A 25,585-nucleotide genomic window follows, 5' to 3' on the forward strand; every position below is an offset into this window, starting at 1 on the left:
GTCCTCATACGCTTTGTTTTTGCCAGTTCACTTACACCCAAAACGTACTGACTACTGACAGACACTTGGGAGAAACCTCCCGCACGCCCAGTGCTGCTGCACTTCATTCAGTTACCGTCAGAGAGCAACCACGAGGCCTTCACGTAAACTGCGCGTTTATTAGCACTGGTGCTGCAGCACGGCGCTTCCAGTGGACATGCGGAGCTGCATGGGGGCGCCCAGACAGGCGAGGTGCAGACTCGGGAGCCGCGGGGCCTCACTTCTTCCACTCATTCTTGTCGTAGTCCCATTTGGCCGAGAAGCCCTGGACGGGGGCCACCTTCATGTCGAGCATCCTCTTGGTCTGCTTGGCCACCCACTCCTCTTCAAAGGTGTGTGGGATGGGGCCGTACACTACAGTCCAAAACAACGGCGTGAGGCAACGCTGTCTTAACAAGGTGTTTCTAAGCCTACACGTCACACAGCTGAGTCTTCCCCATCGCACTAGCAACTTGATCAGCACCGTCATTGGCCACTCGACACCCACACCCACACAAACATGCTGGTTTTAAACTCTGCACACTGACAACTTGGTACTTCCAAATTACACCCTGGTTTGTAACAGTGAACACGAAAACACAACGCTATGGCAGAATGTCTGCTGTGCGGGACACAGACAACAGGTACACTGGCAAGCGTGGAGCCCAACCAAAGGCAACTCATGAAGAGCGGACGGTCACAGGCCTGTCACCGACCCACGTCCACACGCAGAACGGGCCAACCTACCCCACAGAACAGAGAACGCAGAACAGCAGCACCAGAACCAGCAGGCAGCCCCGCCGCCGGCCGAGCAGAAACTGCTAGGTCTGAAGACCCAGACCTCCGGTGACTTGAGCTACAGTCCCTGCAGCCCAAACAGCCCCCAATGGTAAGAGTGTCCTCCTCCTCACTCTAACTTCCACCACACCTTCTCCTTGACACCTAACTGCCAAGCAGATGAGCTACTGGAAACGTGCTGGGCTGGACAACCAAGCATGGCGGGCCATACCACTTCAGTTCACGCAAGCCAGCCTCCCAAAGCTGGTGAACACTCCAGGATGGAGCCCAGATGGCAATGCCTGTCTGTGTGACAGCCCCGCCCCACTCACCATAGTGCTTCTCCCAGATCAGGAGGAGCGCGGTGAAGCCGAGGAAGAACATGGCCGCGCCCACCACCGTCTTCCACTCGTTTGTGCTCCTGTTCATCTCAGCAAAGCTCTCCTTGAACTTAAGGCGGTACACTGAGGACAGAAAGGACTGTGCTGAGGGCACAGAGGCCCACCTCGAGGTAGAGCTCCCCAACATGGGGGAGGGGGTGCGGTGAAGCATGGCGTGAGGACCACCACAGGCTTCAGGCCCCGACACATCCCTCACACTTGGCGGAGCGGGGGGGGCAGGCGGAGAAGGGAAGGAGGAGGTACACGGAAACCCTGAAATTCCTCATTTAGAGGAAGGCACGGGGTCCATGTAATGTGCTCTCTTCCTGATGGTATGTCAGCAATCTTCCATCAGTACTTAGCACACCCAGCCCCAGCGAGCGGAGGGGCTGAGGAGCTGCTCACACATGTAAACCACCCTGAGTTCCACTCGGTGGCTCTGCACCCCAGCTCCCGCTCCTCCTGGAGGCTGGAGCCCACAAGCATGGACAGAGGTGCCTGGGAGGGGGTTCAGCCAGCTGGCAGAGCTGAGGCCCTGGACAGCCCCACAGACGCACAGCACCCCCACCCTCCCCAGCACACTGGTCTCCGGGCTCAGCCCAGAACCAGAATTCTCGCCCAACGCAGGCTGCCTGTGGTGCCTTCAATACCCACGTTCAACTTTCTCATCGATGGAGAGGCTGCTCCAGGAAGCCTTCTCCTTCTCCTTCAAGGCCTTCTGGCTGGCAGACAGGTTCTTGACGTGGGCCACATCGGGCAAGGGGTAGTCACGCCGGTCCACATAACTCGGGAGAGCAAAGTCTTCACTCTTTACAACACTTCCTAAAAAACACGTTCGACAAATATTTGAAATTCACGTAGGTTCCGTTACAAACAAGGCGGTACTTCTAAGAACTGAAGTCAGTCCAGATACATGCACCCTGAAAACCTCAGTCATCCTAGGGGCTGTGGCCCCCATTCCAAACAACTGCAGGATGGTCACGTGACATGGGGAGCAGGCTTGCTCCATGTGGCCCTGAGAGCAGGTGAGCACGGAGGATAGATGGTAACAGCAGCGCTCTTCATCACAGCCAAACAGAAACCTGCCGGGGCACTGCGAACAGGAGAGCACATCCTGCAACTACCAGGGTTCACACAGAGGTCGGACAGCTACTCAGGCTCCCTGGACTAACTGGAGCCTGGAGTGAATGGAGGCCCTCCCACAAGGAACTCCAACTAATGGGGAAGAACAATATAAAACTCATAAAAGAAACAAGGGTTCAAAGTTCAGAAAGAAAGATACGAAAAGACGGCTACTGTGGCACTGCTTAAACAGCAAAGTAGCAAATAACCTTAGAAACGTGTGTCATGGAGCCGTTTGGCTTGTTCAACAAAGGCTTAGAGTGCCTACTGTATGGCAAGTGCTATTCTAGCTCAGAACGGGAAGAGAGTTGTGTACACACCAAGTCACAGAATACCATCGGGGTTATATGTATAGATACTCACAAGACTATGCCACTAAACACAAGTTAAACCCAAGTTGTCATCAGTGGAAAGCAGGGATGAAATGGAGACTTCTGCCCAAAAAGATAAAAATTTCAGCACCTTCAAATTGGTGTGTACCCAAAGTATTACTCTAGTAAAAAGGGGGAAAGTTCAAATAGCAGGGAAAAAATGAGTATCTTAAACTTTAAGGTTTTCCCTCAGCAAAAAGCTGTTTGATTCTACCCTGTATTTGCAAGGAAATTCTGTGTTCGGAACGAATCTGGAGGTATAAAGTCCTACAAAAATGCTTCACCTCCATTAGCTTAGTCTGAACGATTGAAATCTCCCAAACCATGTTAACAACAGTGAAAGAAAACCTTGGATCTTAAACAAAGCAGTAAAAATTCTCCAAATGCTCACGGGTGCCTTGCCGATGACTAGCACACTCATATATTCATACCCAACCTTATCCCAAAGAGACTGAGATGAAAATGGCTGTAATTTTCATTTTAAAAGTTTTCATTTAAAACTTTCCAATTTTAAAACTCTAAGACACTATTAAAATGATGAGTGGACTAAAAAGCACTCAGCTTACACAAGTTATTAAAAATAGATGTTGATCAGGGTGTTGAGAATGCTCTCAAGTTGATTACAGGATAATGGCACAACTCAGAAATGTACTGGAAACTGCTGAAGTGTAGCCTTTAATGCGGCAGGGTGTTACAGGAAACAGATCTTAATAAAACTGTTATCAAGATGCGAATGCTTATAACCTTGAAGCATCCTAAGCATAAAATTGCATTTTCTAGAACAAGAATGACTAATTCGTGACCTCACCGCTGCCAAGGGCTCTTCAGGACTTTTGGCCTGGTTCCCTAGTAAATGGGAAGGGTGGGGGGGGCCCCCACACAGTCACATAAATGTTAACACACCAAACATTCCTTTTAAAAGGAGAGAGAAACAAAGATTTTGCATCCTAGTGAAGGTTTTATCATTTCTATCCTTGATCTGGATAGATATGGGGGCCTCCGCGGAGGAAATCCGGTGAATCTGAGCTCCTGTCTCAATCCGACTTGTCGCCATACGAACACCTGAGCTGCCGGGCGGGGGGGGTCCCAATGGCTATTCTATGTGGAGAACCACTTCATGTACGACTTATATGACCACAACTCTAGGATGAAAGGACGAGACTCATCTGAGAGACAGCAGCTTCCTCCACCCGCCTACCGTGTGCTCGAGAAGCGGCAATGAGTAAGCCCGGCAGGTCCCTGCTTCCAAAAGCTCGCGCTCAAAGAGGCAAACACCCCTCAAACTACCCGCAAACCCACAGCCTCTAAGGAAGCACACAGGGTGAGGCAGGACCTATTTTCCTGTAAAATGACACCTGCACAGAGGGTGACGACTCGAAGGAAGCACCATCTACACCTCTGGAGCTGAGGCAGGAGGAGCCGGCCTGGTGCATCTGAGAAACACACACCAGTGGGGCAGGGAGTGAGCCACTGGGGAGGGCTGGTCTGGGCTGCTCTCTGCCTTTGTGAGTCTGCTGTGAGGAGGCCAGTGAGGCCGGGGGCTGATGTTACTCCAGGCATGAGGAACCAGCGGATGGCTTCAAGAAGGGACCAACTAGACCGGACTTCCTCTGCCAAAAGCAATACCTAAGAATAAGCCCTGGTCAGTGCCCCTGAAGGAGACACAAGTTGCCTTCTCACAGAAGATCAGCATGACCAAAGGGACAGGAAGGGACCTTGAGGGGTGATGGAAGTGTTGCATGTCCTGATTGAAGTCACTGTCACACAGTTGAGAGAGTTTATCAAAATCCATAGAACATAACATCTAGAAAAGATAAACTATCCTTTCTGTAAATTATACTTCAAACTAAACTAAACAAACAAAGAGCTAAGGAAATACATTAGCAAAACCAAAATGGAAACAAAAGGTAATCTTTGACCTAAGTGACTTTCTAGACTTTTAATGAAGGAGTGTTTCTTTCTGTATGTATTAACAACTAAATTTATTATCTACTCATTTAAATAACATTTCAATAATGCTTTTACTAAAATTATCTGTTTTAGAGTCTGTTATCCTGAGCAATATAAAGGACATACAAAAATGTAATACCAAAGTATCACCAATTAAAGGACACAACATCAAGGGAAAAAAATCACACATAAAGCAGCTCAGACAAAAGCTCCTGAGTCCCTGGATACATGAGTCTTGCTCTTCACTGCATCACCCATCACTCAAGCCTTGCACTTGACTCCCCAGTAACACAATCTGTCACAATGACTCGCATTTCCTCCCCCTGCTTGCTTTCCCTCTGCCTGGAATGCCATTCCCCTCTTGAGTGTGAGAGAACCCCACAACCCCTTCAGTAGAGCAAGGCCTCTCCTCCAGAAGCCCCTCCCTGTACCTCAGGCCAGGCTAAATGCTTCTCCTGGGAGCCTATCTCTCACTGAAACACTGCCTACATGTATCTTTCCTCTCCAGATTGCTGGGACTCTGGAGTAATTCCACGTCTCATATTCCTTTATTCTAAGTGTCTAACACTGACAGCTACAAAGAAGATGCTTGATAAAAGCAAAACTCAACTTGATATGTGCCAGGCTCTGAACTAGGTTCTTTAAGTACATTTCAGGTGAGAGAACAGATCCTAAACTTGAGCAGCAAGTCTAAGGCAGAAATGAGATTAAACCCAGTCCAAGTTCCTTCCCTTCTGCTGTCCCAATAATTTAAACAACATTCAAGGTAAGTGGCTAGACGGTGGGGGTGGGGGTTGGTGAGGGGTATGGAGCGGTAAAGTTGGGTATAGTGTGGATCTCTTAAAAGGTGTGGAACTTGAACCTGAAAACATGGGAAGGGAAGGAAAGAGGAGAAAATACCAGTATAAGCGAACACTCAAACTAGAAGTCATTAAAACTCTAGGCACCATTAAACTGTATGTATCTCCCTTCAAATTCCTCAACAAAACGTGATCAGGATCAAAGCTCTCCACGTTTGAAACTAGCACAGGGCCTTACTAGCAGCAGAGCAAAAAGAAAGATTACACTTACCATGGGCCCGAACACACACCGAGGTGGAAATTGCACGCCTGCCAATCAGGCTAAATACTCTGGTCGCCAACATTCTGAAAAATAAACATACCTTCACTATGAACAAAGGTAAGCGCCTATTGGGAATGATTCTTTTTGCCCCAGTGCATTCTGGAAATCAATGCAATTCTTTTTTTTCTTCTTCTCCCCAATATAAGTGACTGGTTCTACATTACTGATCGTAAACTTTTAAAATAACCTAGGATGAGGGTTTATTTATTTTTTCCTCACCAGACAACATGTTTTAATGGAGCTTCCTTATAAACCAACTGCCATATATATACACTTAAGGCAATTGGTAGAAAACTGGTTTGTTTCAGGGGTTTTGCTTTTTTTTTCTTAACCCTTGTGTTTTAAAAAATCAGCTTTCTTAAAAAGCAAAGAGAGGAAAAAAATAGTTTAAGGAGACTGGAAAAGCTAGAATGTGCTGCCAGTAATGGGCTCCACCGCCTAGAGGGAAAAGGTAAACAGTTTAAAGTAACTAAGACACAGGCACCGCATTCATTACTTGGTTACAGACCAGTATGTGCCCCGGCTTAGAAGGGGAAATGAAGGGGAATGGATGCAAAGGCGGCCTGATCCACTTTCAATCCCTGCAGGACAACGAATGACCGGGATGACACACCTCTCACGTGGGCCTTTTCAGGGTCAGGCCCAGCTCCCCTATTTGCCCCTCCCTTAAAACTGGACCTTTCAGGGGGCTGCTGGAAAAGATCCCGAACGCATTCAGAAAGCAGCCCACTAGAGGCAGAATAAACAGAAGCATGACGTCAGGGCCGAACTCGCCTCCGTTTCCCGTGTTTTCTCCCTGGCCTGGCCAGCGCCTGAGCGAGTGCCGAGCGTCTACCAGGCCGGGAAGCGGGGCGCCTCCCTCGGAGCCCCGTTACACCCTGGGCGGTGGTGCAGCACCGTCGGGAGGGGCGGCCGGGAGCCCGCGAGGCGACCTGCCCTCAGGACCCCGCCCTTGGTCAGCGGACACTCCAAGGTCAGAGCCGCAACCAGCTCGCGGCTGCGGAAGGACAGGTGGAGACCGGCCGGATGCTTCCAGGCGTCATATAAGCAACGACCAGGCGGCTCCCGAGCCCGGAGCCCCCAAGGGCCGGTCTCAATGTCACCGGGACAGGAGGCCCAGTCGTCAGTTCCCTGTGGGCGCCCAGCCGCGGGCACGCAGGCCCGAGGGCCCCCGGGGCTCGACCCTCCTCAGCCTCGCGGCGCGGACCGGCCACCGCCCGCCTCACCTGCTGCCACCGACCAGCCGTGGCCCACCGTGCCCGCCGCGAACGCCCTCTACGGCTCTGCTGCCCGCGACCGGAAGAGAGCGAGGCCGAGCCGCGAAGCACCACGGGATCGAGGAGGACTCCACCCCGCGCCCGACCGCGCGAGAGATCACAGGACCGGAAGTAGGTCGAGCAGCGAACGTCGTAAAACGCCGGAGTAGGCGGCTTTCCGGCTGCTACTGGACGTCCGCTTTCCGGCGGCGCCCGGCGAAAAGCCCGAGTGGAGTCTTAAGGTGGCCGCGTTGGCCTCTCCCGGGTGGTTAGCCGGCATCTGAGGAGCGGAGCTTGAGCGGGGCTGGGCCCGTGAGGGGCCCTCGCCAGCCTCGGGGCCGCGCCAGGGAGCCGCCGCCTCGTCCTGCTTCTCCCCTGAGGCGCCGCGCGGCCAGGCAGCGGATCCAGGCCTCGGCCGGCGCCGGGCCTCCGGGGCCCTCCCGGGCTCAGCATGCCCGGGGTGAAGCTGACCACCCAGGCCTACTGCAAGATGGTGCTGCACGGCGCGAAATACCCTCACTGCGCCGTCAACGGACTGCTCGTGGCCGAGAAGCAGAAGCCGCGCAAGGAGCACCTGCCCCTGGGCGGCCCGGGCGCCCACCACACCCTCTTCGTGGACTGTATCCCCCTCTTCCACGGCACCCTGGCCCTCGCCCCCATGCTGGAGGTGGCCCTCACCCTGGTAAGCGCGGGAAGGGGCTTGCCTCAGAGTTAGCGGGACAGGAGACGGGTTGACAGTCGGCTTCCGAGCCGTCCCGGCTAGAAGGTCAGGGTGGTCCAGCCGGAGTCTGGGGACCCAGCACCGCCGAGTTCGCCGTGACCGTGAACGGACGACCCGCGAGGGCGCGTTGGTCTTTATCCGCACGCACTTAGCAAGCGCCCCGCAGATGGCAGGCACCTCGTCGTTGCAGCGGCCGAAGGGGCGACCTTAGTCGTCCCGGGTGTTTTTAGAACGCTTTAGGCGACGGAAAAGGCACCGATTTTCTCACACCAGTAGCCCTTACAGAGACAAGCCGCTGTTAATCGAGCGTCTGTATTTGGAACTTTGAGTCGCGGGGAGTTTGGACGTTGCCGTCGGGCTCGCGCGCCCCGTCGCGGGGCCGGATCCGTGTCTGCCGTAGGTGTGAAGGCGCGGTTCTAACCACGTTACTGCCCCGGGACACCCAGGGTGGACCCACGGTTAGAAAGGCGGCGTCGAGCGCTCCGTGAACAAGAGCTTGTCTGTCTTCCTTAGTGACATCTGGAATGCACCCGTGATTTTAAAAGCTAAAGACTTTGTGTGGAATTTGAAAGCCAGAGCAGACTTGCCTTCCAGCCCGCACACTTCTGTGGGTCTGCTCACGATTGATTTATTTGCAGTACAGTGGGAAAAGGTGTGGCATAGGAACAGACCGACTGCTTATTGAATTCTAGGCCTTAGTTGTTGAGGTATGGTGACCGGTGAAGGGAAAAAGACCACCTGTAAATTGGAGTTAAAACCTTAGGGAGGAGTAGGCTCAGACCTGCCTGGGTTGAGGTAGTTTTCCGAATATGTATGAACTGTGATACTAAAAGAGAATTTGTTAATTCATGCAAAGAGTAGTTAAGTTTGAGAAGAGTAGTAGAAATCCTTTTTCTCTACATCCCAACAAGTGAAATGAATCCATTTTGTAAGTACCTAATTATGACACCCATGTAAATTCTTGATAAGCAGGACATGTCTTTAGACTAGTGGTCCTTGCCTAAGCTTACTGGGCTCATCTTTGAGTACCTGTTATACTGAGTCATTGTGTGAATTTTTCCCTATCATCGTGGGGCAGAACATAGATAGAAGGTAGATGATGTGTATAGAATCAACCATTTTAGCTCCTGAAGAAATGTGCTGTTGGTATCAGTGTGTTCCTGAGGTATGCGTGTGTCTGTTTTAATGCAAGTCTTTTCAGCTCCCTGTCTTGATTATTCTATCAACATAACTGTGTGGTGTTTGGATATGTGAAGTGCAGGCACTCGCAGGGAACTCAACTGACCAGTAGTATTAATGCAGGGTTATCCAGCTGTCCAGTAGAGCCAAGCCTGTGCTAGGGGGAAGGATATTGCTATGGATCAAATACAGTACGTGTGTAGCGGTTGAACTTGTACCAGGTAGACAAGTAAAGTACTGAGGAATAAGTGCCATATGAGGGGGTCAAGCAGAAAGTGGGGAGGGGTCCGCTGACCCAGGCTGGCAGAGTCAGGGAGGGCAGGCTGCCCAGAGAAAGGGACATGCAAGTAGTCGCCCAAGGGGCAAGGCTGGAGGAGGGGGACAGAGGGACCAGGTGAAAACCGGGGGCGGGGGGGACTTTTAGAGATGAGCTAGGAGGCAGAGTATAAAGCGACCAGACAAAGAGAGAGGTGAGCGGTGGACAGATTCATCGTAGAAATCATTCAGGGACGCTGCTCACTCTGCGCCACTGCCTCTAGACTCCAGGCGCACCTTCCAGCGTTTCCCCAAATGTGCCCTTCAGGGTTGGAGTCTCCTGTCCAACAGAATTACGTGCAAACTAGGTTTTCTGCACTTAGCTTCTTTTCAGACAGTAAAAACTGTCTGAATGTCTGTCCTGCCAAGCAGTATGGTGGTGTGTGCTCACTTTTCTTATATTGATCAAAACTTTGAATCATAGACTCAGCATTTAACAAGTAGGAGAACAATGTCAATTGAGTACAAATTAAATAACTTTCAAAATAAAGTTATAAAGAAAATATTGCCATTTGAAACCATCTACAAGTTTTTGTGTTACTGTTAAGATATTTAAGTTTATATTATTCAGATTTTGTCTTAGCAACTTTATAACCTGAAGGCAATGAAAAATCTCAGCCATAGTTTATCAGCTGTAGAAAATGTTTTAATAAAGCATCTAAATCCATAAAACTATAAATGAGGCCTAATTCTGATGGCTTGTTTCTATTCAGGGAGTTTTGTATTGGGTTATTTTTGATAAGTGGGAAAGACTGATTTGATATGCTGTCCATCAAAGGGTAGGATCAAATTCCTTTGTAAGGCTTTTCATTATAATTTTCCATTAAAAAAAAAATCCTTGCATTTCTGGGTGCTTTCTATTTTTTTTTTAAGTACTTAGGCCTGTTATCTTAATTTATCCTTAACAACCCTTTGACGTAAGTAGTGATGGAATTATTTCTAATAGCAAAAACCCATAAAATGTCAGTAGGGAAATTAGCATAAAGCTGCTGTTTCCCTAAGCCCTCTTTGTCCTCCCCCGCCCCACACACACACCCCTCACTGTGATTTCCTAGTGCTGGGAGCTGCTTGTTGGTACCTTCTGCTCTGATGACTTCCTCGTTTGACTTGGGCCTGGGATTCCTTCTGCTGCCCCCCATGTGTGCTTTCCCTGTGCTCATCTGCACAGGCTACTACCCCTCTGGCTCTCAGCTCAGCCTCCTACTTCCTCCTGGGAGGGGGAGCTGGCTGCTCTGGGCTCTCCTTTCAGTTCTTCCCGTGACCTTCGCTCTCTGTTCCCAGGCCCCTTATCTCCAGCGCTCTTCCTCCAAAGCCGGCTCCTCCTCGTGGAAGAATCAGCTGCTGATTTGAGGATCTTTTTCTTCTCTGTGAAACTAGGCAGCCCCTCTGATTTTAGACTCCAGGGCCTGGGTGTTGCTGCAGACAGGGAGGCTCCCAGACACCGAGCTTGTAAGTGACCAGCCTGGGAGCAGCACCCTCCTTGGGGTGACTTACTTAGCAGCTCCCTGCCTTGCCTGCTTTGTGGCTGTCGTCACGGAAGTGCATGCAGTGCCTCGCTCACGCAGACACTAGCAAGTTTGCCGAGAGAAGCTGCTTTCTTTGTCCAGCCTAGCTGGGAATGGATGAGTGGGCCTGGAGCCTGTAGTAGTTCTCCTGCATGTCTGCGAGGGAGCAGGCCTAAAAGACGTGAACAGAGGGTGGCGGCTTGTGCCAAGGTGATAGTGTCCTTCTTTCCGTCTGAAAAGTAAAGGAAACTGCATAATTGAATGCAGGATTTGGACCTTGTATCAAAGTCACTTGCCAGGTATCAGAGTGCCATCGTGAACATTTTCATTTTGATTGTTCACAAGATGCATCACAGGACACCAAAGCAGCAGAAACGAATTCACTGAGAACAGAGTTCAGACAGCTTCTCAGCTCTTTTGCTTTGTCCTGCCCCACTTGGAGGGTGCGAGTTGCCTACTGTATAATCTGCCACTTAAATCCACTTGGGCTTTTTGTTAACAAGCTGTTTGGGCTGACTACAGGATTCTGAAACCCCTCAGGAGCCACCTGCCCCACCCCTACTCGGCTGACTGTCCATACTGCTTGCCTCCTCCAACACACCAGCTCTTCTGTGCTCCATCACTCACTGATGATGTCTGGTTCCACTGAAGCTTGTGTTCGCTACTTCTGTGGACTCTGATGGCTGGTTCTCCAGTCATCAACTAGTGGCCACTGATGTCTCTCTGGACAGTGGACAGGCTGTGCATGCCCGTCACAGGCATCCAGACTTCACTTGGTGGTTCTTATTTGAATCATTGAAAGGTTTTGAAAGCCAAGCCCAGGCTTTTGTGACCTGGTTCACTTTGGGAGCAGCCTCTTCAAAGAGTTCTACTAGGAGTTCCCTGAGGTCCAGTAGTTAGGACTTGATGCTTTCCCTGCCGGGGCCTCAGGTTCAGTCCCTGGCCAGGGAACTAAGATTCTGCAAGCCATGTGATGCAGCTAGAAAAACAAACAGAAAGCAAAGAGTTCTACTAGAAGTTTAAGGTCATGACATTATTTTTCTGCTAGAATTTGGTTAGGCCTTTAGAGTCTTTTGTACAGGAATTCACCCCTCTTTAGGTAAAGTGTCAGTTGAGGTATGCGTTTGTTTGTCACAAGAATCCACCATCCTGTCAGATGCCTTCTCTGCTGTCTGAGCGCAGGTACAGGGTGACCCTGTGTGTTTCTTGGGGACTGAATCCCAAACCATTCCCTTCAGCCCAGGAGCAAGACTGGGGAGCAGCTTAGACTGCTCGCTGAAGACTGCTATGGGACCGCCCGGTGGCCTGGTGTTAGGGCTTGGTGCTCTCACCGCTATGGCCTGAGTTCAGTGTCTGGTCAGGGAACTGATACCCTGCACTTGTGGTGCAGCCTGCTGCAGGACAGCGGCAGTGGGAAATAATCGTCTTACCCTTGCATTAAAGGTAGCTGTGGTAGACCAAAAAAAATGCCCCCTCCCCCAAGATGTCCACCTCCGAGTCCTTGGATCCTTACATGGAACAAGAGACTGCAGATAAGATTGAGTTAAGGATCTTGAAACACGATGATTATCCTGGATTATCTGATGGACCCAGTATAATCACAAGAGTCCGCATAAGAGGCAGCAGAGCAAGAATCAGAGAAAAGAGTTTTGACCACAGAAGCAGGGGTCAGAGTGAGGCAGCCACCACCCGAGGAATGCGATGACCTCTCCGTGTTGGAAAAGGCACAGAGCAGGTTCTCCCCTCGAGTCTCCACCAAGAGTCAGCCCCACGGACTCGTTTTTGGCTTCTGCCCTGTGAGACACATCTGTGCTGTGTTAGGCCACTAAGTGTTCGTATGAGACTCAGGACACACTCTGTAGTTGTGACTCTGGATGTAAGAGCAGCCCACACCGCGGAGCCAGGCGAGGGGCTCAGAGGTGGGCAGAAGTGAGGATCACCTACACGAGGACGCCCTCAAGAGACCAGTTCGATCAGAAACAAAGGCTGAGAGGGCGACACCAAAGAGCGGGCCAGCGGGTGGGTGTGAGTTCAGGAAATGGGACCAAGTGCCAGATTTTAGAACTAGGCTATGCCCTTGGATACCACGTGGAGGTAAATTTAGAAAGAAATGAAAGAATTTTGCTGCTGTAAGCAGCAGTAGAGTTTCCAAGACTCATTCTTTTAAGAGGTGATAGAAATAAAATATAAGTAGTTGTGGAATAATTTGCCTCAAAGTTAGAGTGAAAGAGCCATTATAAATATTTTGGAGACATAGCCCTCATCTCTTGGGTGGATGACCAAAACCTCTAATTGGTTCATTGAGCCTTGGTTTTGACCCAGTATGGTAATTTGTAAGCTCTTAGGAGGCCAGAATTACTATTCTAATCCTCGTGTGAGCCAGGGAACCTTGGACTGTGACCATTTTGTAATGTCTGCTTTTAGTCATAAAGGAGACTGTTGGGAGTCCCAAACCAGAATTTAAAAAAAAGAACGAATAGAGCTATGTTTAAAAAGGGAAAAGAAAGAAAAGAGACCCTCTTTAACCAGTCAATTCACTTTGAAAAAAATTGAGGATCAATTGTATCTCTTCTTTTGCAAGCTGAGAATAGAATTTCCTGCGGTGTATTATTAAAATTCCATTGCAGCAAAACAGGACTACCTTTTGTTGTTTTTAATAATCGCATTAGACCTGCAGGATGCTAAATCTGATAAGAGAAGAGTGGCATTGTAAAACAAAACTTTCAAAACTGCGGCCATGCTCCCGTTTAAAAGCATGCCACAGGGAAGTGTGTGAGTGCAGGCACATGTGCTCCCCTGTACCCCACATCCCAGCACAAGGAGTTTCCATAGTGTGTTACAAGGAATACTGAAATAACAGTGTGGAAGGGCTTGCCTTTGAAAGAGACTTGGATTCCCATGCTGCCTCTGTTTTCTGGCTGTGCAAGCTTAGACCCTCTCTGAGCTCTTTAGTTTGCTATCTGGGAAGGATTGATTTTAATGATCTGAAGGCTTGTTCAAGCCCCAGAAAGCCTCAGTGCTTCATTTTGTCAGAGAAAGTGGATAACACTGGTTCCCCCTCACCCATAGCACTGCAGCCATTTATTATGTGTCTGCGCTGGAGCCTTCTGCTGGGACTAGGGGAGGAGGTCATTCCTAGGTCAGCCTCACACCCCACCCCAACCCCCGGCCATTGCAGGCTCCTCCTCTGTGGGAGGACACCCCACCTCCGAGAGACGGGGCGCCTACGCTCTTTGCATTCTCTGACCTCCTGTGGACTGTGGAAGAGCTAATTGGGGTGGCCTTCCTTCCCCTGAACACCCATACACCCATTTGGTGTGGGTTTGTTTTTTTTGGTGGCCATACCACTACCATAATTTGGTGGGATCTCAGTTCTCCAACCAAGGACTGAATCTGGGCCACAGCAATGAAAGCCCAGAATCCTAGAAATCCCATGGACAGAAGAGCCTGGTGGGCTGCAGTCCATGGGGGTTGCAAAACTAGGACACAACTTAGCGACCGAACTACAAAGGCCACCAGGAAACTGCCCAATTTCGTTCTCATAGGGAGGAGGATTCAGGAGTTCTGTTTGTCTTGTCCCAGCATTTGGTTGAGGGAGGGAGGTTCCTCTGTTTATTGAGACTTGATATTTAAGGGAAAAGCATTCACCTTTTCTTTCCAAATTTTGTTCTCTTTTCAGATTGATTCATGGTGCAAAGATAATAGCTACGTGATTGCTGGTTATTATCAAGCTAATGAACGAGTAAAGGATGCCAGGTATATCCATGCGAAACCCCTCAAAACCCCTCAGTGGGCTTTGGGTGCAGAATCTGTCAGAACAGAGTCCCTCCATGCTTGTAGATAGTATTCCAGGGGTACTGGGGCCCAGTCAATGGGAACAGTGCCCCTCTGTGCTGTTGATAGTATTCCAGGAGGGCTGGGGTATGGGTCATTCCAAACACCAGTCATTCTAAACACTCATATGAACGTTGAGATTCTGTCCTGTGTTGTCTTTATTTTGCTAAACAGGAATTCTTAAAATGAAAGCAACAGTCCAGGGCCTCCTGTTCAGTCCCCCCTCAGCTGTGCCTTGCTTCCCATTCCCAAACTGGGATTGATGTAGGGCAGAGCACCAGGCAAGAACTCTACTCTTTTTTGGGGTAAAAAAAAAAAAAGCAGCTTTTAGGTTTGGTATTCTTTGGGTCTGCTGCTTTGACGAAAGCATGGTGTTTGCTACTTCTCCCATATAATAGGTCTCGTTTTCTTTTATCCAGCTAGTTGCCCCCACGGTGGTTCTCACTAATGAGCAAAGCTGAGATCTTTGCTTTGTTTCTGCATCAATGTCCTAGCAGAAAAACTGATGACATCCTGACATTAGGGTAATTTGAGGTGGGCTTAATAAGCTGGTTGTCTCCAGAGGTGTGAACCGTATGTCAGAGAAAGGAGGGTGGTGCAATTACCCAGAGCTGGTGGCAAAAGCTGGCACCTGCCCTGCCTGAGGAAGGAAGATGGGTCGGGTCAGGAAGTTGTGTCCCCCTTCCCCCCCCCCAGAAGAACAGTGTCCTTTGGTCAAGGGATGTGGCCAGCAGCCAGCCTGACATGATCTCACGGAGAGAGTCCCAGAGGAGTCGGCACCCTGAGCAGCCAGAGGCACGAGCTGGGTCACCCTGAAGCTTTCCTCATGTGGCCAGGCAGAACTGACGGGCTCCAGTGTCCAGGCAGTCAGGGGGTGCAGTGCAGGGCCCCAGACCAAATGGCTCCCGGAGTCATGTCCACTCGCCCAGCATAGGCAAGTGGCGGGACTCAGTAGCGTTTGGGGAAATAATACAGTAAGCCAACGGAGCACTTCCAGAGATATGAACTGGTTTATCCTAGAGGACTGGGCCCGGTCGGGACTGAGGGCAGCAGGATCCCCAGCGCAGTATGGGCTCAGAGCGGCTTCTGTGCCAGCCTCTCTGTGGACAACATGCAGGGCTGCTCTCTGATTCCTGATTCTTCAGCTTCTCCCAAAGCATCTCTGACTGTTTGGCCCCTGCATCCATGCATGCCTCTGGTTTCTCCTCAGTGCATTTCTTACCAGCCCCTCCTTCGAGTCCTCCTGCCTCCCTGTGTTGATGAGCTGGAGCCTGTTCACGACCTGCATCAGTCTTGGTCCTGCTACACGAAGGAAGCTGCCAGAGTGTGAATCCCCTGCCCCAGGCCAAGCTCTGTGCTGAGCTGAGCCACGGACTGCTGGCCCTTGCCCTCAAGTTGCTGCACTGAACTTGAAAGACACTGGAACCCAGGCCTGTGGTGCAGGCCCCAGAGCCCATGCTGTGCGGGTGGAGCAGGGGCTGTGGCAGCAGGAGGCGCTCCACCCACGGCCGCAACCGAGGAGCCTTGGGAGGGTGCAGACAGATGAGCTGGCGGCTGTGGGACCCCAGCCCTCGAGACCCCTGTGCAGCACTGCCTTCACTCTAAGGGCTTTCCAGGCTGACCTGGGGGACGAGAATCCCTGGGGCCCTTTCTCTGTTACATTGTTTTTTGTTTCATTTTTCTTAATACAATCCTGCAGATAATTACACACCTCTGTAAATTTTCAATTTTAAAGGTAAAAATAGAATACTTGGATAAATTTATTTTTATAAATCATTAAGCCTGCTTTTTTCACCTCAATCACAACGAAAGGGTCGTAACTATATAGTGTGTTTCTGGTTCAGTCCTTGCTTCAGAAAGCTGAGACTGATTGTACAGAGGGAAAGAAGCACAAAAAGACAAGGGCCCCTGCTCTGCCCTGAGCTCCACACGGTCCTCAACAAGTCACTGCAGCGGGATCACAGTCCCCAAAAGCTACTTAAATGGCTGTAACCCCACACGAGGGGGTGGCTTACTGGTGCTGTTGGTTTTTGTGTCATTGCTGTTTACTCTGCCTCAGGCAGACAGTGTTGCCCAGTGTCGGCTAAAATTAGTAACCTCGCTGGTTCTTCTCTCGCAGTCCAAACCAGGTAGCAGAAAAGGTAGCCTCCAGAATCGCCGAGGGCTTCAGCGACACGGCCCTCATCATGGTGAGTCAGTGTTGCTCGCTCTAGAGTCCTGTGTGTGGGGACAGCTGCCGGGCAGCCTCTTGCTGACGGGAGCTTTGTCTGTGAGCAGTTCCCTTTCTGCAGGTGCTTACTTCATCAGGCCGTGGCTGCCTCCGGCCGTCTTCTCCCAACTGCAGGCTTAAAGTTGCTGAGTCAGGGCCGCTGTGGTCATGGCACACGGGTGTCCAGAGGTGGGGGTCTTTCAGCTCCAGTGGGTCTCAAAGTGGGATCCCCATGCTGACAGTGTCAGTACCACCCGGGAATCTATTGGAAATGCAGGTTCTGGGGGCCTAGGAATCTATGTCTCCATAAGCTTCCAGATGATTCCAGTGTACACCCACGTCTGAGACGCATTAAATTAGGTTAACCAGCACAGCTGAGGGAGCAGGGAGGGACAGAGCTCATGTCAGGAGCCCTGTTCCTCTCAGTTCAGATGGAATTCTAACAGGGAAGGCAGCGTAACGTTTGGAAGCTTCGAGTTTGGGAGAAAGCAGGCAAGTACTCAGTGTTTCTCTCCCATGATGCGCGGTGAGCCTGGGCTGTGTTGGTGTGCACTCTGAGGCGGGGTTTCTGCCATAGTGGGCAGTGTTGAGCCCGTCCCTGACCATCCCTGTGGAGTCCTCAAGGAGGGACCTGTAGTCTGCTGCAGAGGTCCTGGCTCTGTTCACGAGTGCACCCTTTGTCTCGTTGCAGGTAGACAACACTAAATTCACGATGGACTGTGTGGTCCCCACGATCCATGTGTATGAACACCATGAAAACAAATGGCGCTGCAGAGACCCGCACTAGTGAGTGCCTGTTCCCAGGGGGTGGCCTGCCTGCCGCGTGTGCTGGGGCCAATCCTGGCATGCTGCTCCCGCAGGAAAGCTGACCCCCGGCTTCTGGGTTTTTAAGCTACATGTTCTCTAGAGAAGTGTGCACACCTCGTACAGAAGTCACGGGTGTTCCTCGGCCCCCAGAGGACAGGCCTGCAGGGTTTCCAAGCAGTGGAGACAGCCTGTCACTCACGGATCTCCCCTCCCAATCCCAGGCCACCTTTCCCTAAGCCAGGCTTGTGTAGTTTATTTGCAATCAGTCATCTACCTCCAGCTTTTTCAGAATTTCATTTGAAGGTTATCTCTTCCATGTTTCATATCCTTTATATGCATCTTCATGTGTTTAGATGTGTTTGCTAGAGTTCACCCTTGGCTTACTTTATACTACTCTGCACGCGGCTGGTTTCCTGTTTACTCTATTGAAAAGCCACGCGTTTTGAGTAAGAGGCTGACTTCTCCTGTCTCACCTCATAGTGATTACTGTGAAGACTGGCCAGAGGCCCAGAGGATCTCGGCATCGCTCCTGGACAGCCGGTCCTACGAAACACTCGTGGATTTTGATAACCACCTGGATGACATTCGGAATGACTGGACAAATCCAGAGATCAATAAAGCTGTTCTGCACTTGTGTTAGGGAGGGGTTTCAGTGACTGGTCTCTGGGCATTTCCACTACACTGAAGAAGAAAAGTTATTTTTAAATGTAAATAAAATATCACAGCCGGTGTGGAAAGCTGACAGTTTTCAGAAGTGGCATGTGCCTTGAGAGAGGGCAGAATGTCCATCAGTCACCTGTCTAATGCAGAGTCTCTAGACCAGGTACAGACCGTCCCATTCGACCGCCCTGTGGAGCCTTCCCAGTTGTACGTGGCTATAATTCTTCAAATCAAAGCTATTTCTGCTTGTCCAAGATTGTTCCTATTAAACAATTTTAACTAACCTTTTTTAATCTGGAGAGAATACTTTTCAAGGCATATGAACTGTCTTTAAAAAAAAAAAAAGCCCAGATCTTGCACCCAAAAGAGAGTGTTCGTGAGTTTTCATCCTGTTTGAGTTAACATCGTCCAGCCTGGGGATCAGGCCCACGCCTGGTGTGCCGGTGCCAAGCTGTGTCTGAGAGCCGTATGCTGGTGTCCATAGCTGGGAGGCTCCCCTAGCTGCCGCGCCTCTTCACATGGGAATAATGCTGCTGGTGCCTGGGAAACCTTCATCGTCAAAGGGTAAAAACAAACATGTTGGGAATGCAGCTTGAGTGGGAGCACTGTGTGATGCTCCTCAACCAGACAGATGGGAAACCCACAGAACTGAAGAAAAAGGGGACCGGTGTGATAAGGTTGTCTTAAACAGGCAAGAGTCGGTCCTGACTCCTGACCGGCTTGCATGGTTACCCAAATGGCTCTAATTTATTTCTTCACAACAATTATTTCTTTTTGTATATGAAGCCACACAAGCTGAACAAAACATAGGCTCCTGGAGTTTTACAGCGCTCGGTCTGTAATCGTTAATGCTTGAAACAGTTAAGCTTTTTAACCCCATTGTAGGAAATTGATGGGGAAAGGATTCCATCGCTTTTATTCTTTTTCATATGAATTATCCCATGCAGAGTGCAGAGACTTGTACCTTTGCCGCTGTTGTTTTTTGGATCATGTGAAGGAAGCCTGTGACAATTGGGTTATCTGTTGAAAAGGCTTATGATGCAGCATTTCCCTGTTTTATCAAGTAGGAAACCTTCCAGCATTGCTTACAATAGATGTGCTTCCTTTGGTCCACCAGATTCTCTCCCTGCCTTCAAATCCCACTCGCCCTCAGCTCTGTAAGGTGACCATGTGTCGTGCGGGGGACACAAACGCAGGGCTGGCGTGCCGACGCACTGTACCTTCTCCTCGCCTCAGCAGCTGCGGCCAGCATGGGTGGAGTGCAGCGGGCAGTCTTGTCCAGATGGGTCTGGGTTTTATTTTGAAAAGAAGAGTCAGTCTCTAGCATTTGCCACAGAAAAGGCTGTCTTTTTGTGAAATTAGAATGAGCATGTGCTGCCTCCAGGTCAAGGTCAAAGGTAACTGGCAGAGCTATTTGAAGCCAAAGGTGTGGCCAAGTCTAGTTTGGAAGCATTGCACAGATGGTCTTATTGTCCCTCATTTTTACCTCTCTCTGCAATTCTTGTTCTTGGTTCCACCAGCTTCCCAGGAATGTATTCTGTTCTCCAGTTCGGATTTCAGCCTAGAACCAGGTGCCCTCTCTATAGCAGAGCCAGGCTCATGTTTTCAAAAGAAAACATAATAAATACTCCAAAGAGAAGAATGTATCTGTGAAGAAACAAAAATTTCCAAAGTGCAGACGATTGCTTCTGGATGCTTGTGAAAACAGCGAAGCCCCCAGGCCTTGGGCCGGGCTCCCCTCCGTCTTTTCTCCAGGCCTGGCTGTGTGGCCTCTGGGCCTCCAGTCTCCCGGCCCTTAGAACAGTCATCATTTTTACCCACCCAGGATGAGAGTGAGAGCCCATCAGATAGCCACTGAAATGGAGTTGTACTGTGATTTCCCTAGAAAAGATTTAAAGCAACACAAATTATATTGTACATTGAAGAGATTCTTGTCAGTGAGAACGTTCCTAAGTGAGTCCTGCTTCAGTCCGAAGGGGCTGGAGGGGAAGGGGTGGGGAATGTGTAGAGACATCCCCTTAGAACCAGCTATGTGCTTAAAATTCTGGTGGACTTTTTTCTCTGTTCCATACATCCATCCATCATGAAGTGAGTGGACAAATGAATTAATGGTTTGCCTAAAAATGCCATCCAAGTCTAGTGGTTGCTTTTAAGAATTGAATGTGAAAAGGTAGGCTGTGACTTCCTAAATGACAAAAACAAAGTGCACACTAAGGAAAAATTGACTTAAGCTTTCCAGGGATCTGGTATTTTTAAGCTTCCTCAGTGTGAAAAGTTCTGTATAGTTAGCTTTGACTCTGGCTTATTTTTCTGATTGATGTGCTTGCAAAACTGTTGTTCCCTTTTAGAGTAATTTTCAGCTTTTCTGACTTACCGTCTTTGTTTTGCCTTCAAAAGAAAAATATTGGCTTCCCAAACTGCCCCTTTTTAGTATTATATTTATCTTAACAAAATAGCTACTTTATGACATCCTGGTGAGTGAAAGCAAGAAAAAGAGCCATGAGCATTAATCTCCATACCCTGCAGACATTTTTAGCAATTTTAATGAAGAGAACTGAATTTAAAAATAGACTTTCGTTTTACTAATTGACATTTCTTTAGCCTTTCCATCAACTCAGTGCCTCTTAAGCACTGGATTCTTTCCTTCAGTTCAGTAGAAAGCCTGGCGGCAAAGACTGGTGTGTGTTCCCCCTGCCAGCTTTCAGATAAAGTGAAAGTCTCTTGGTCATGTCCAACTTTGTGACCCCATGGACTATAGCCTACCAGGCTCCTCTGTTCATGGAACTCTCCAGGCAAGAATACTAGAGTGGGTAGCCATTTCTTTCCTCAGGGGATCTTCCCGACCCAGGAATCAAACCGGGGTCTCCTGCATTGCAGGCCGATTCTTTACCAGCTGAGCCACCAGGGACGCCTTTAGCTGTCAGATAGGTGGTGTGTTAATCTGACTGCGTTCCCATACACCTCAGAATCTGGGGGATAACAGATATTTGTATTCTCGTAATGTTGACTTGTTGTTACTACTTACAATGTTTAAGATCTCCTTGAATAGGATGCAAAATCTGATCAAGTTTTGCATTTCTCTGAAATGAATCCCCATTCTTCTAAGGAGCCTTTTTTTCCCCCTTAAAGATTAACTTCTTGGGATCGAGTCCAGCTTTAGAACTGCCAAAAACTGTGTTCTCCTTGGCCTTTTGCTTTCACAGTAGTGTGTCCTGTGCCAGCGTGGAGGAAACCTTTGGCTTGAACTTGCGTTGCCATATAAAGCAGAATAGCATCCTGTATTTAGTGCTGTCTGAAAAAAAGTTCCAGATCCCATCAGGAAGGCCATGGCAAATAGTCACATTTCAGAATACAGGCACACTTCGGAGACATTGTGGGTTTGGATTCAGATCACTGAAATACAGCAGTAAAGTGAGTCACATGAATGTTTTGGTTTCCTGACACACATAACAGTTTTGCTTACACTATACTGTAGTCTGTTAAGTGTGCAACAGTGTTGTATCTGAGAAAACAATATACATACCTTAATTTTAAAATAATTCTTAGCTCAAACATGCTAACCATCATCTGGGCCTTCAGAGAGTCATCATCTTTGCTGGTGGAGGGTCCGTGCCTCAGTGTTGGTGACTGCTGATTGATCAGGGTGGTGGCTGCTGAAGGCTGGGGTTCTTGTGGCAATTTCTTTAAATAAGACAGCAGTGAAGTTTGCTGTGTGGATTGACTTGTGAACAGTTTCTTTGTAGCATGCACTGCTGTCTGATAGCATTTGACCCACAATAGAACTTCTTTCAAAAATTGGAGTCATTTGTCTCAAACCTGCTTTATCGACTAAGTTGATGTTGTAGTCTAAACCCTTTGTTGTCATTCCAGCAGTCTTAACATCTTTATAGGAGTAGATTGCATCTCACGAAACCACTTCCATGTCCTTCCATAAGGAGCAGCTCCTTCTTCATTCAAGTTTGATCATGAAGTTGCAGCAATTCAGCCACATCTTCAGGCTCTACTTCTAGTTCTAGATCTCTTGCTGTTCTCCCCACGTCTGCGGTTATTTCCTCTGCTGAATTCTTGAACCCTTCTGGGTCGTTCATGAGGGCTGGAATCACCTTCCAGACTCCTGTGTATGTTGATATTTTGACCTTTTCCCAAGAATCACAGATGTTTTTAATGGCATCTAGAATGGTGACTCCTTTCCAGAAGGTTTCAATTTACTTTACCCAGATCCATCAGAGGAATCACTCACTACCTATGGCAGTTGGAGCCTTACTTTCTTGAAGAAGACTTAAAAAGTCAAAATGACACTTGGATCCATGGGCTACAGAATGGCTGCTGTGTTGCTGCTGCTGCTAAGTCTCTTCAGTCATGTCTGACTCTGTGCGACCCCACAGACGAGAGCCCACCAGGCTCCGCCATCCCTGGGATTCTCCAGGCAAGAACACTGGAGTGGGTTGCCATTTCCTTCTCCAATGCATGAAAGTGAAAAGTGAAAGTGAAGTCGCTCAGTTGTGTCTGACTCTTTGCAGACCCCATGGACTGCAGCCTACCAGGCTCCTCCATCCATGGACTTTTCCAGGCAAGAGTACTGGAGTGGGGTGCCATTGCCTTCTCCAGGATGCTGTGTTAGCAGGTGTGAAAACCATTAATCTCATTGTGCATCTGCATCGGAGCTGTTGGGTGACCAGGTGCATTGTCATTGAGCAGCAGTCTTTTGAAAAGAATCTTTCTGAGCCTCAGGTTACAACAGTGGGATTAAAAATACTCAGTAAACTGTGTCAACAGATGTGCTATCATCCAGGCTTTGTTCTGTTTATAGCGCACAGGCAGAGTAGACTTAGCATCATTCTTCAGAGCCTGGGATTTTCGAAATGAGCACTGGCTTCAACTTAAAATCACTGTAATATTAGGTATTAGCCCCTAACAAGAGGGTTAGTTTGTCCTTTGAAGCTTTGAAACCGGTCGTTGACTTCTCAATCCTAAAGGAGATCAACCCTGAATATTCACTGGAAGGACTGATGCTAAAGCTGAGGCTCCAGAACTTTGGCCACCTGATGCAAAGAACTGATTCATTGGAAAAGACCCTGATGCTGGAAAAGACTGAGGGCAGGAGGAGAAGAGGGGGTAGCAGAGGATGAGATGGTTAGATTATATCACCAACTCAATGGGCATGAATTTGAGCAAACTCCAGGAGACAGTGAAGGACAGGGGAGCCTGGCATGCTGCAGTCTATGGGGTTGTAAACAATTGGACATGACTTAGCAGCTGAACAACAGCAACAACAAATCAGCTTCTCTCTATGAAAGTCCTAGATGGCATCTCCTCCGATTAGAAGGCTTCATCACCTACATTGAGCATCTGTTGTTCACTGCAGCTGCCTTCACACGAGATCTGAGCTAGAATTCTGGAGAACTCACTGCAGCTTCTCCATCAGCACTTGCTGCTTCAGCTGTCACTTTCGTGCTCTGGAGGCAGCTTCTTTCCTTCAGCCTCATGAACCATCTCTGCTGCTTGACACTTCTACAGTTTCCTCACCTCTTAGCCTTCGCAGAATTGGGGAGAGTAGGGGCCTTGCTCTGCATTAGGCTTTGGCTTCACAGAATGTGGCTGGCCTGATCTTCTATCCAGACTGCTCAAACTTTCTCCGTATCAGCAGTAAGGCTGTTTCGTCTTCTTATCAATGTGTATACTGAAGCAGTGCTTTTAATTTCATTCAGGAACTTTTCCTTTGCATTCACAGCTCAGATAACTTAGATACAGCAGGCCTCTGGCTCTGCTTTCGGCATCTCTTTCTAAGCCTGATTGTATCCAGGTTTTGATTTAAAATGAGACGTGAGACTCTTCCTTTCTCTTGAACACTTAGAGCATGTTGCAAGGTTATTAATTTCAATATTACGTCTCAGGGAATACAGGGCCCCAAGGAGAGGGAGAGATGGATCAGTGGAACAGTAAGAACACAGTTTATCCATTAAGTTCGCTATCATAGGGCTGTGGTTTGTGGTGCCCCGAAACAATTAACGATAGTAAGATCACTGATCACAGATCACCATAACAAATATAACAACAGTAGAAAAGTTTGAAATATTGTGAAACTTACCAACATGTAACACAAAGTGAGCAAATGCTATTTGGGAAAGGGTGCCAAGAGACTTGCTCAACACGGGTGCCACAGACCTGCAATCTTTTGGAAAATACAGTCTGCAGAGTGTGATGAAAGGGGATCTGCCTGTGCTCGTGAAGCTCTCTGGGCAAGGCTTCTGCCCAGCACAGCCACAGGAGTTGGGGAGTCTGCTCCAGCTGCAAGTCAGGACATGCAGGCGAGTTTGCCAAGACCCCTGGGTGCACCCTGCACGCTGAGGATCTCATGACACGTGTAGAGTGGACCTGGCTGTCACCCACCAGCTTCCCTTCTCTGCTATGCTGACCTCATTTCTGAAGAGGTGGTCATTCCTCAGATGTTGTAAAAAACTAACCTTCCTGTTGCCTCAGCTCTGCCGGCGGCAGCAGTGTGGGTGGGTCCAGCGGGCCGCTCTCTAGCTCTGCGGCCATGGGCAGGTCACCTCTTGTGTCTCATCAGAAAAAGGGTGATGGCGCCTCTTGCAAGGACGTTGTGTAGACAGAGGGGCTGGCACGTGTCCTCTCAGCAGAATGTGTTTGGGCTGCAGTCCTGGAGCCTGCTGTTTCCTGGGCTGACCCTCAAGGCAAAGGACCACGTGTGTGCGTGTGATTGTGTCTCCTGCTTTGGGATGTGGGTTCTTTACCACTGGTGCCACCTAGGAAGCAGAGGATTATTTAGTCCTTTGCTAAGAAAGATCTATTAATTAATAAGTGCTTATTCATAGTAGACACTCAGCATTTATTGAATGAATGAGTGAATAAAAGCATTTGTTCTCAGAAATGACAGCAGCTTACATTTCTTTAACCCTTTGTTTACACTGTTGTTTCCAGCCCTGGATGCAGCAGGGTGACATGGTCTGCATTTTACGGGTGAGGAACCAAGGCCTGGACCAGAAGTGACTGCCTGAGGCCTCCCACGGCTGGGTCAGGGGGTGTGGGCCTGTCCTGGAGATGAGCAGAGAAGCCATGTTCCTCCTCTTCCTGCCACTCTGGCCAGCCTCACTCCTGCTCCCGCCCCAGACTTAATGCATTTTCCTTCTTACTACAGTGACAGTGTGCGTTCACAGTAGGAAATCAAAAAAAGACTAGAAGAGACTCCCATTCTACTATCCCCCTGTTCACAAAGACAGGTGGAAAGCTGTGACATTGTCAGGGTCCCCTGAGACCTTTGGTGTCCTGGATACTGAGATGCAAAGGAGTGGGAAACACAGAAGGCCTACATTTGAGGAGCTTACACTGTAAATTAAGGGG

General features: G+C 49.1%; 2 protein-coding genes across 2 annotated transcripts; one reads left to right on the plus strand and one right to left on the minus strand.

The window, feature by feature from the left end:
* Positions 1-138: 138 nt before the first annotated feature.
* On the minus strand, positions 139-7,144 carry LOC120873178. The gene is made up of 5 exons (XM_040253981.1): positions 6,967-7,144; positions 5,690-5,763; positions 1,830-1,997; positions 1,128-1,259; positions 139-393 (listed from the first exon to the last, which is right to left on the minus strand). The coding sequence occupies exons 2-5, from the start codon at positions 5,760-5,762 to the stop codon at positions 257-259; spliced, it is 510 nt and encodes a 169-aa protein (XP_040109915.1). The 5' UTR covers position 5,763; positions 6,967-7,144; the 3' UTR covers positions 139-256.
* A 24-nt stretch (positions 7,145-7,168) lies between these two features.
* Positions 7,169-18,515, plus strand: EMC8 (ER membrane protein complex subunit 8). The gene is made up of 5 exons (XM_040253979.1): positions 7,169-7,678; positions 14,396-14,472; positions 16,670-16,739; positions 17,451-17,545; positions 18,047-18,515. Exons 1-5 carry the CDS (start codon positions 7,448-7,450, stop codon positions 18,204-18,206), a joined length of 633 nt encoding a protein of 210 aa, XP_040109913.1. The 5' UTR covers positions 7,169-7,447; the 3' UTR covers positions 18,207-18,515.
* The last annotated feature ends 7,070 nt before the right edge of the window (positions 18,516-25,585 follow it).

This window comes from Oryx dammah, unplaced genomic scaffold (assembly GCF_014754425.2).
Source record: "Oryx dammah isolate SB20612 unplaced genomic scaffold, SCBI_Odam_1.1 HiC_scaffold_13, whole genome shotgun sequence".
NCBI lineage: Eukaryota > Metazoa > Chordata > Mammalia > Artiodactyla > Bovidae > Oryx > Oryx dammah.

Excerpts from the sequence above, each read along its gene's own strand:
- EMC8 (XM_040253979.1), top strand. The coding sequence starts at position 7,448 with ATGCCCGGGGTGAAGCTGACCACCCAGGCCTACTGCAAGATGGTGCTG. Across the intron at positions 7,679-14,395 it reads TGGAGGTGGCCCTCACCCTG|ATTGATTCATGGTGCAAAGA; the intron begins GTAAGCGCGGGA and ends TTCTCTTTTCAG. Across the intron at positions 17,546-18,046 it reads CGCTGCAGAGACCCGCACTA|TGATTACTGTGAAGACTGGC; the intron begins GTGAGTGCCTGT and ends CTCACCTCATAG.
- LOC120873178 (XM_040253981.1), bottom strand. The coding sequence starts at position 5,762 with ATGTTGGCGACCAGAGTATTTAGCCTGATTGGCAGGCGTGCAATTTCC. Across the intron at positions 1,998-5,689 it reads GGTGTGTGTTCGGGCCCATG|GAAGTGTTGTAAAGAGTGAA; the intron begins GTAAGTGTAATC and ends CGTGTTTTTTAG. Across the intron at positions 394-1,127 it reads GATCTGGGAGAAGCACTATG|TGTACGGCCCCATCCCACAC; the intron begins GTGAGTGGGGCG and ends TTTGGACTGTAG.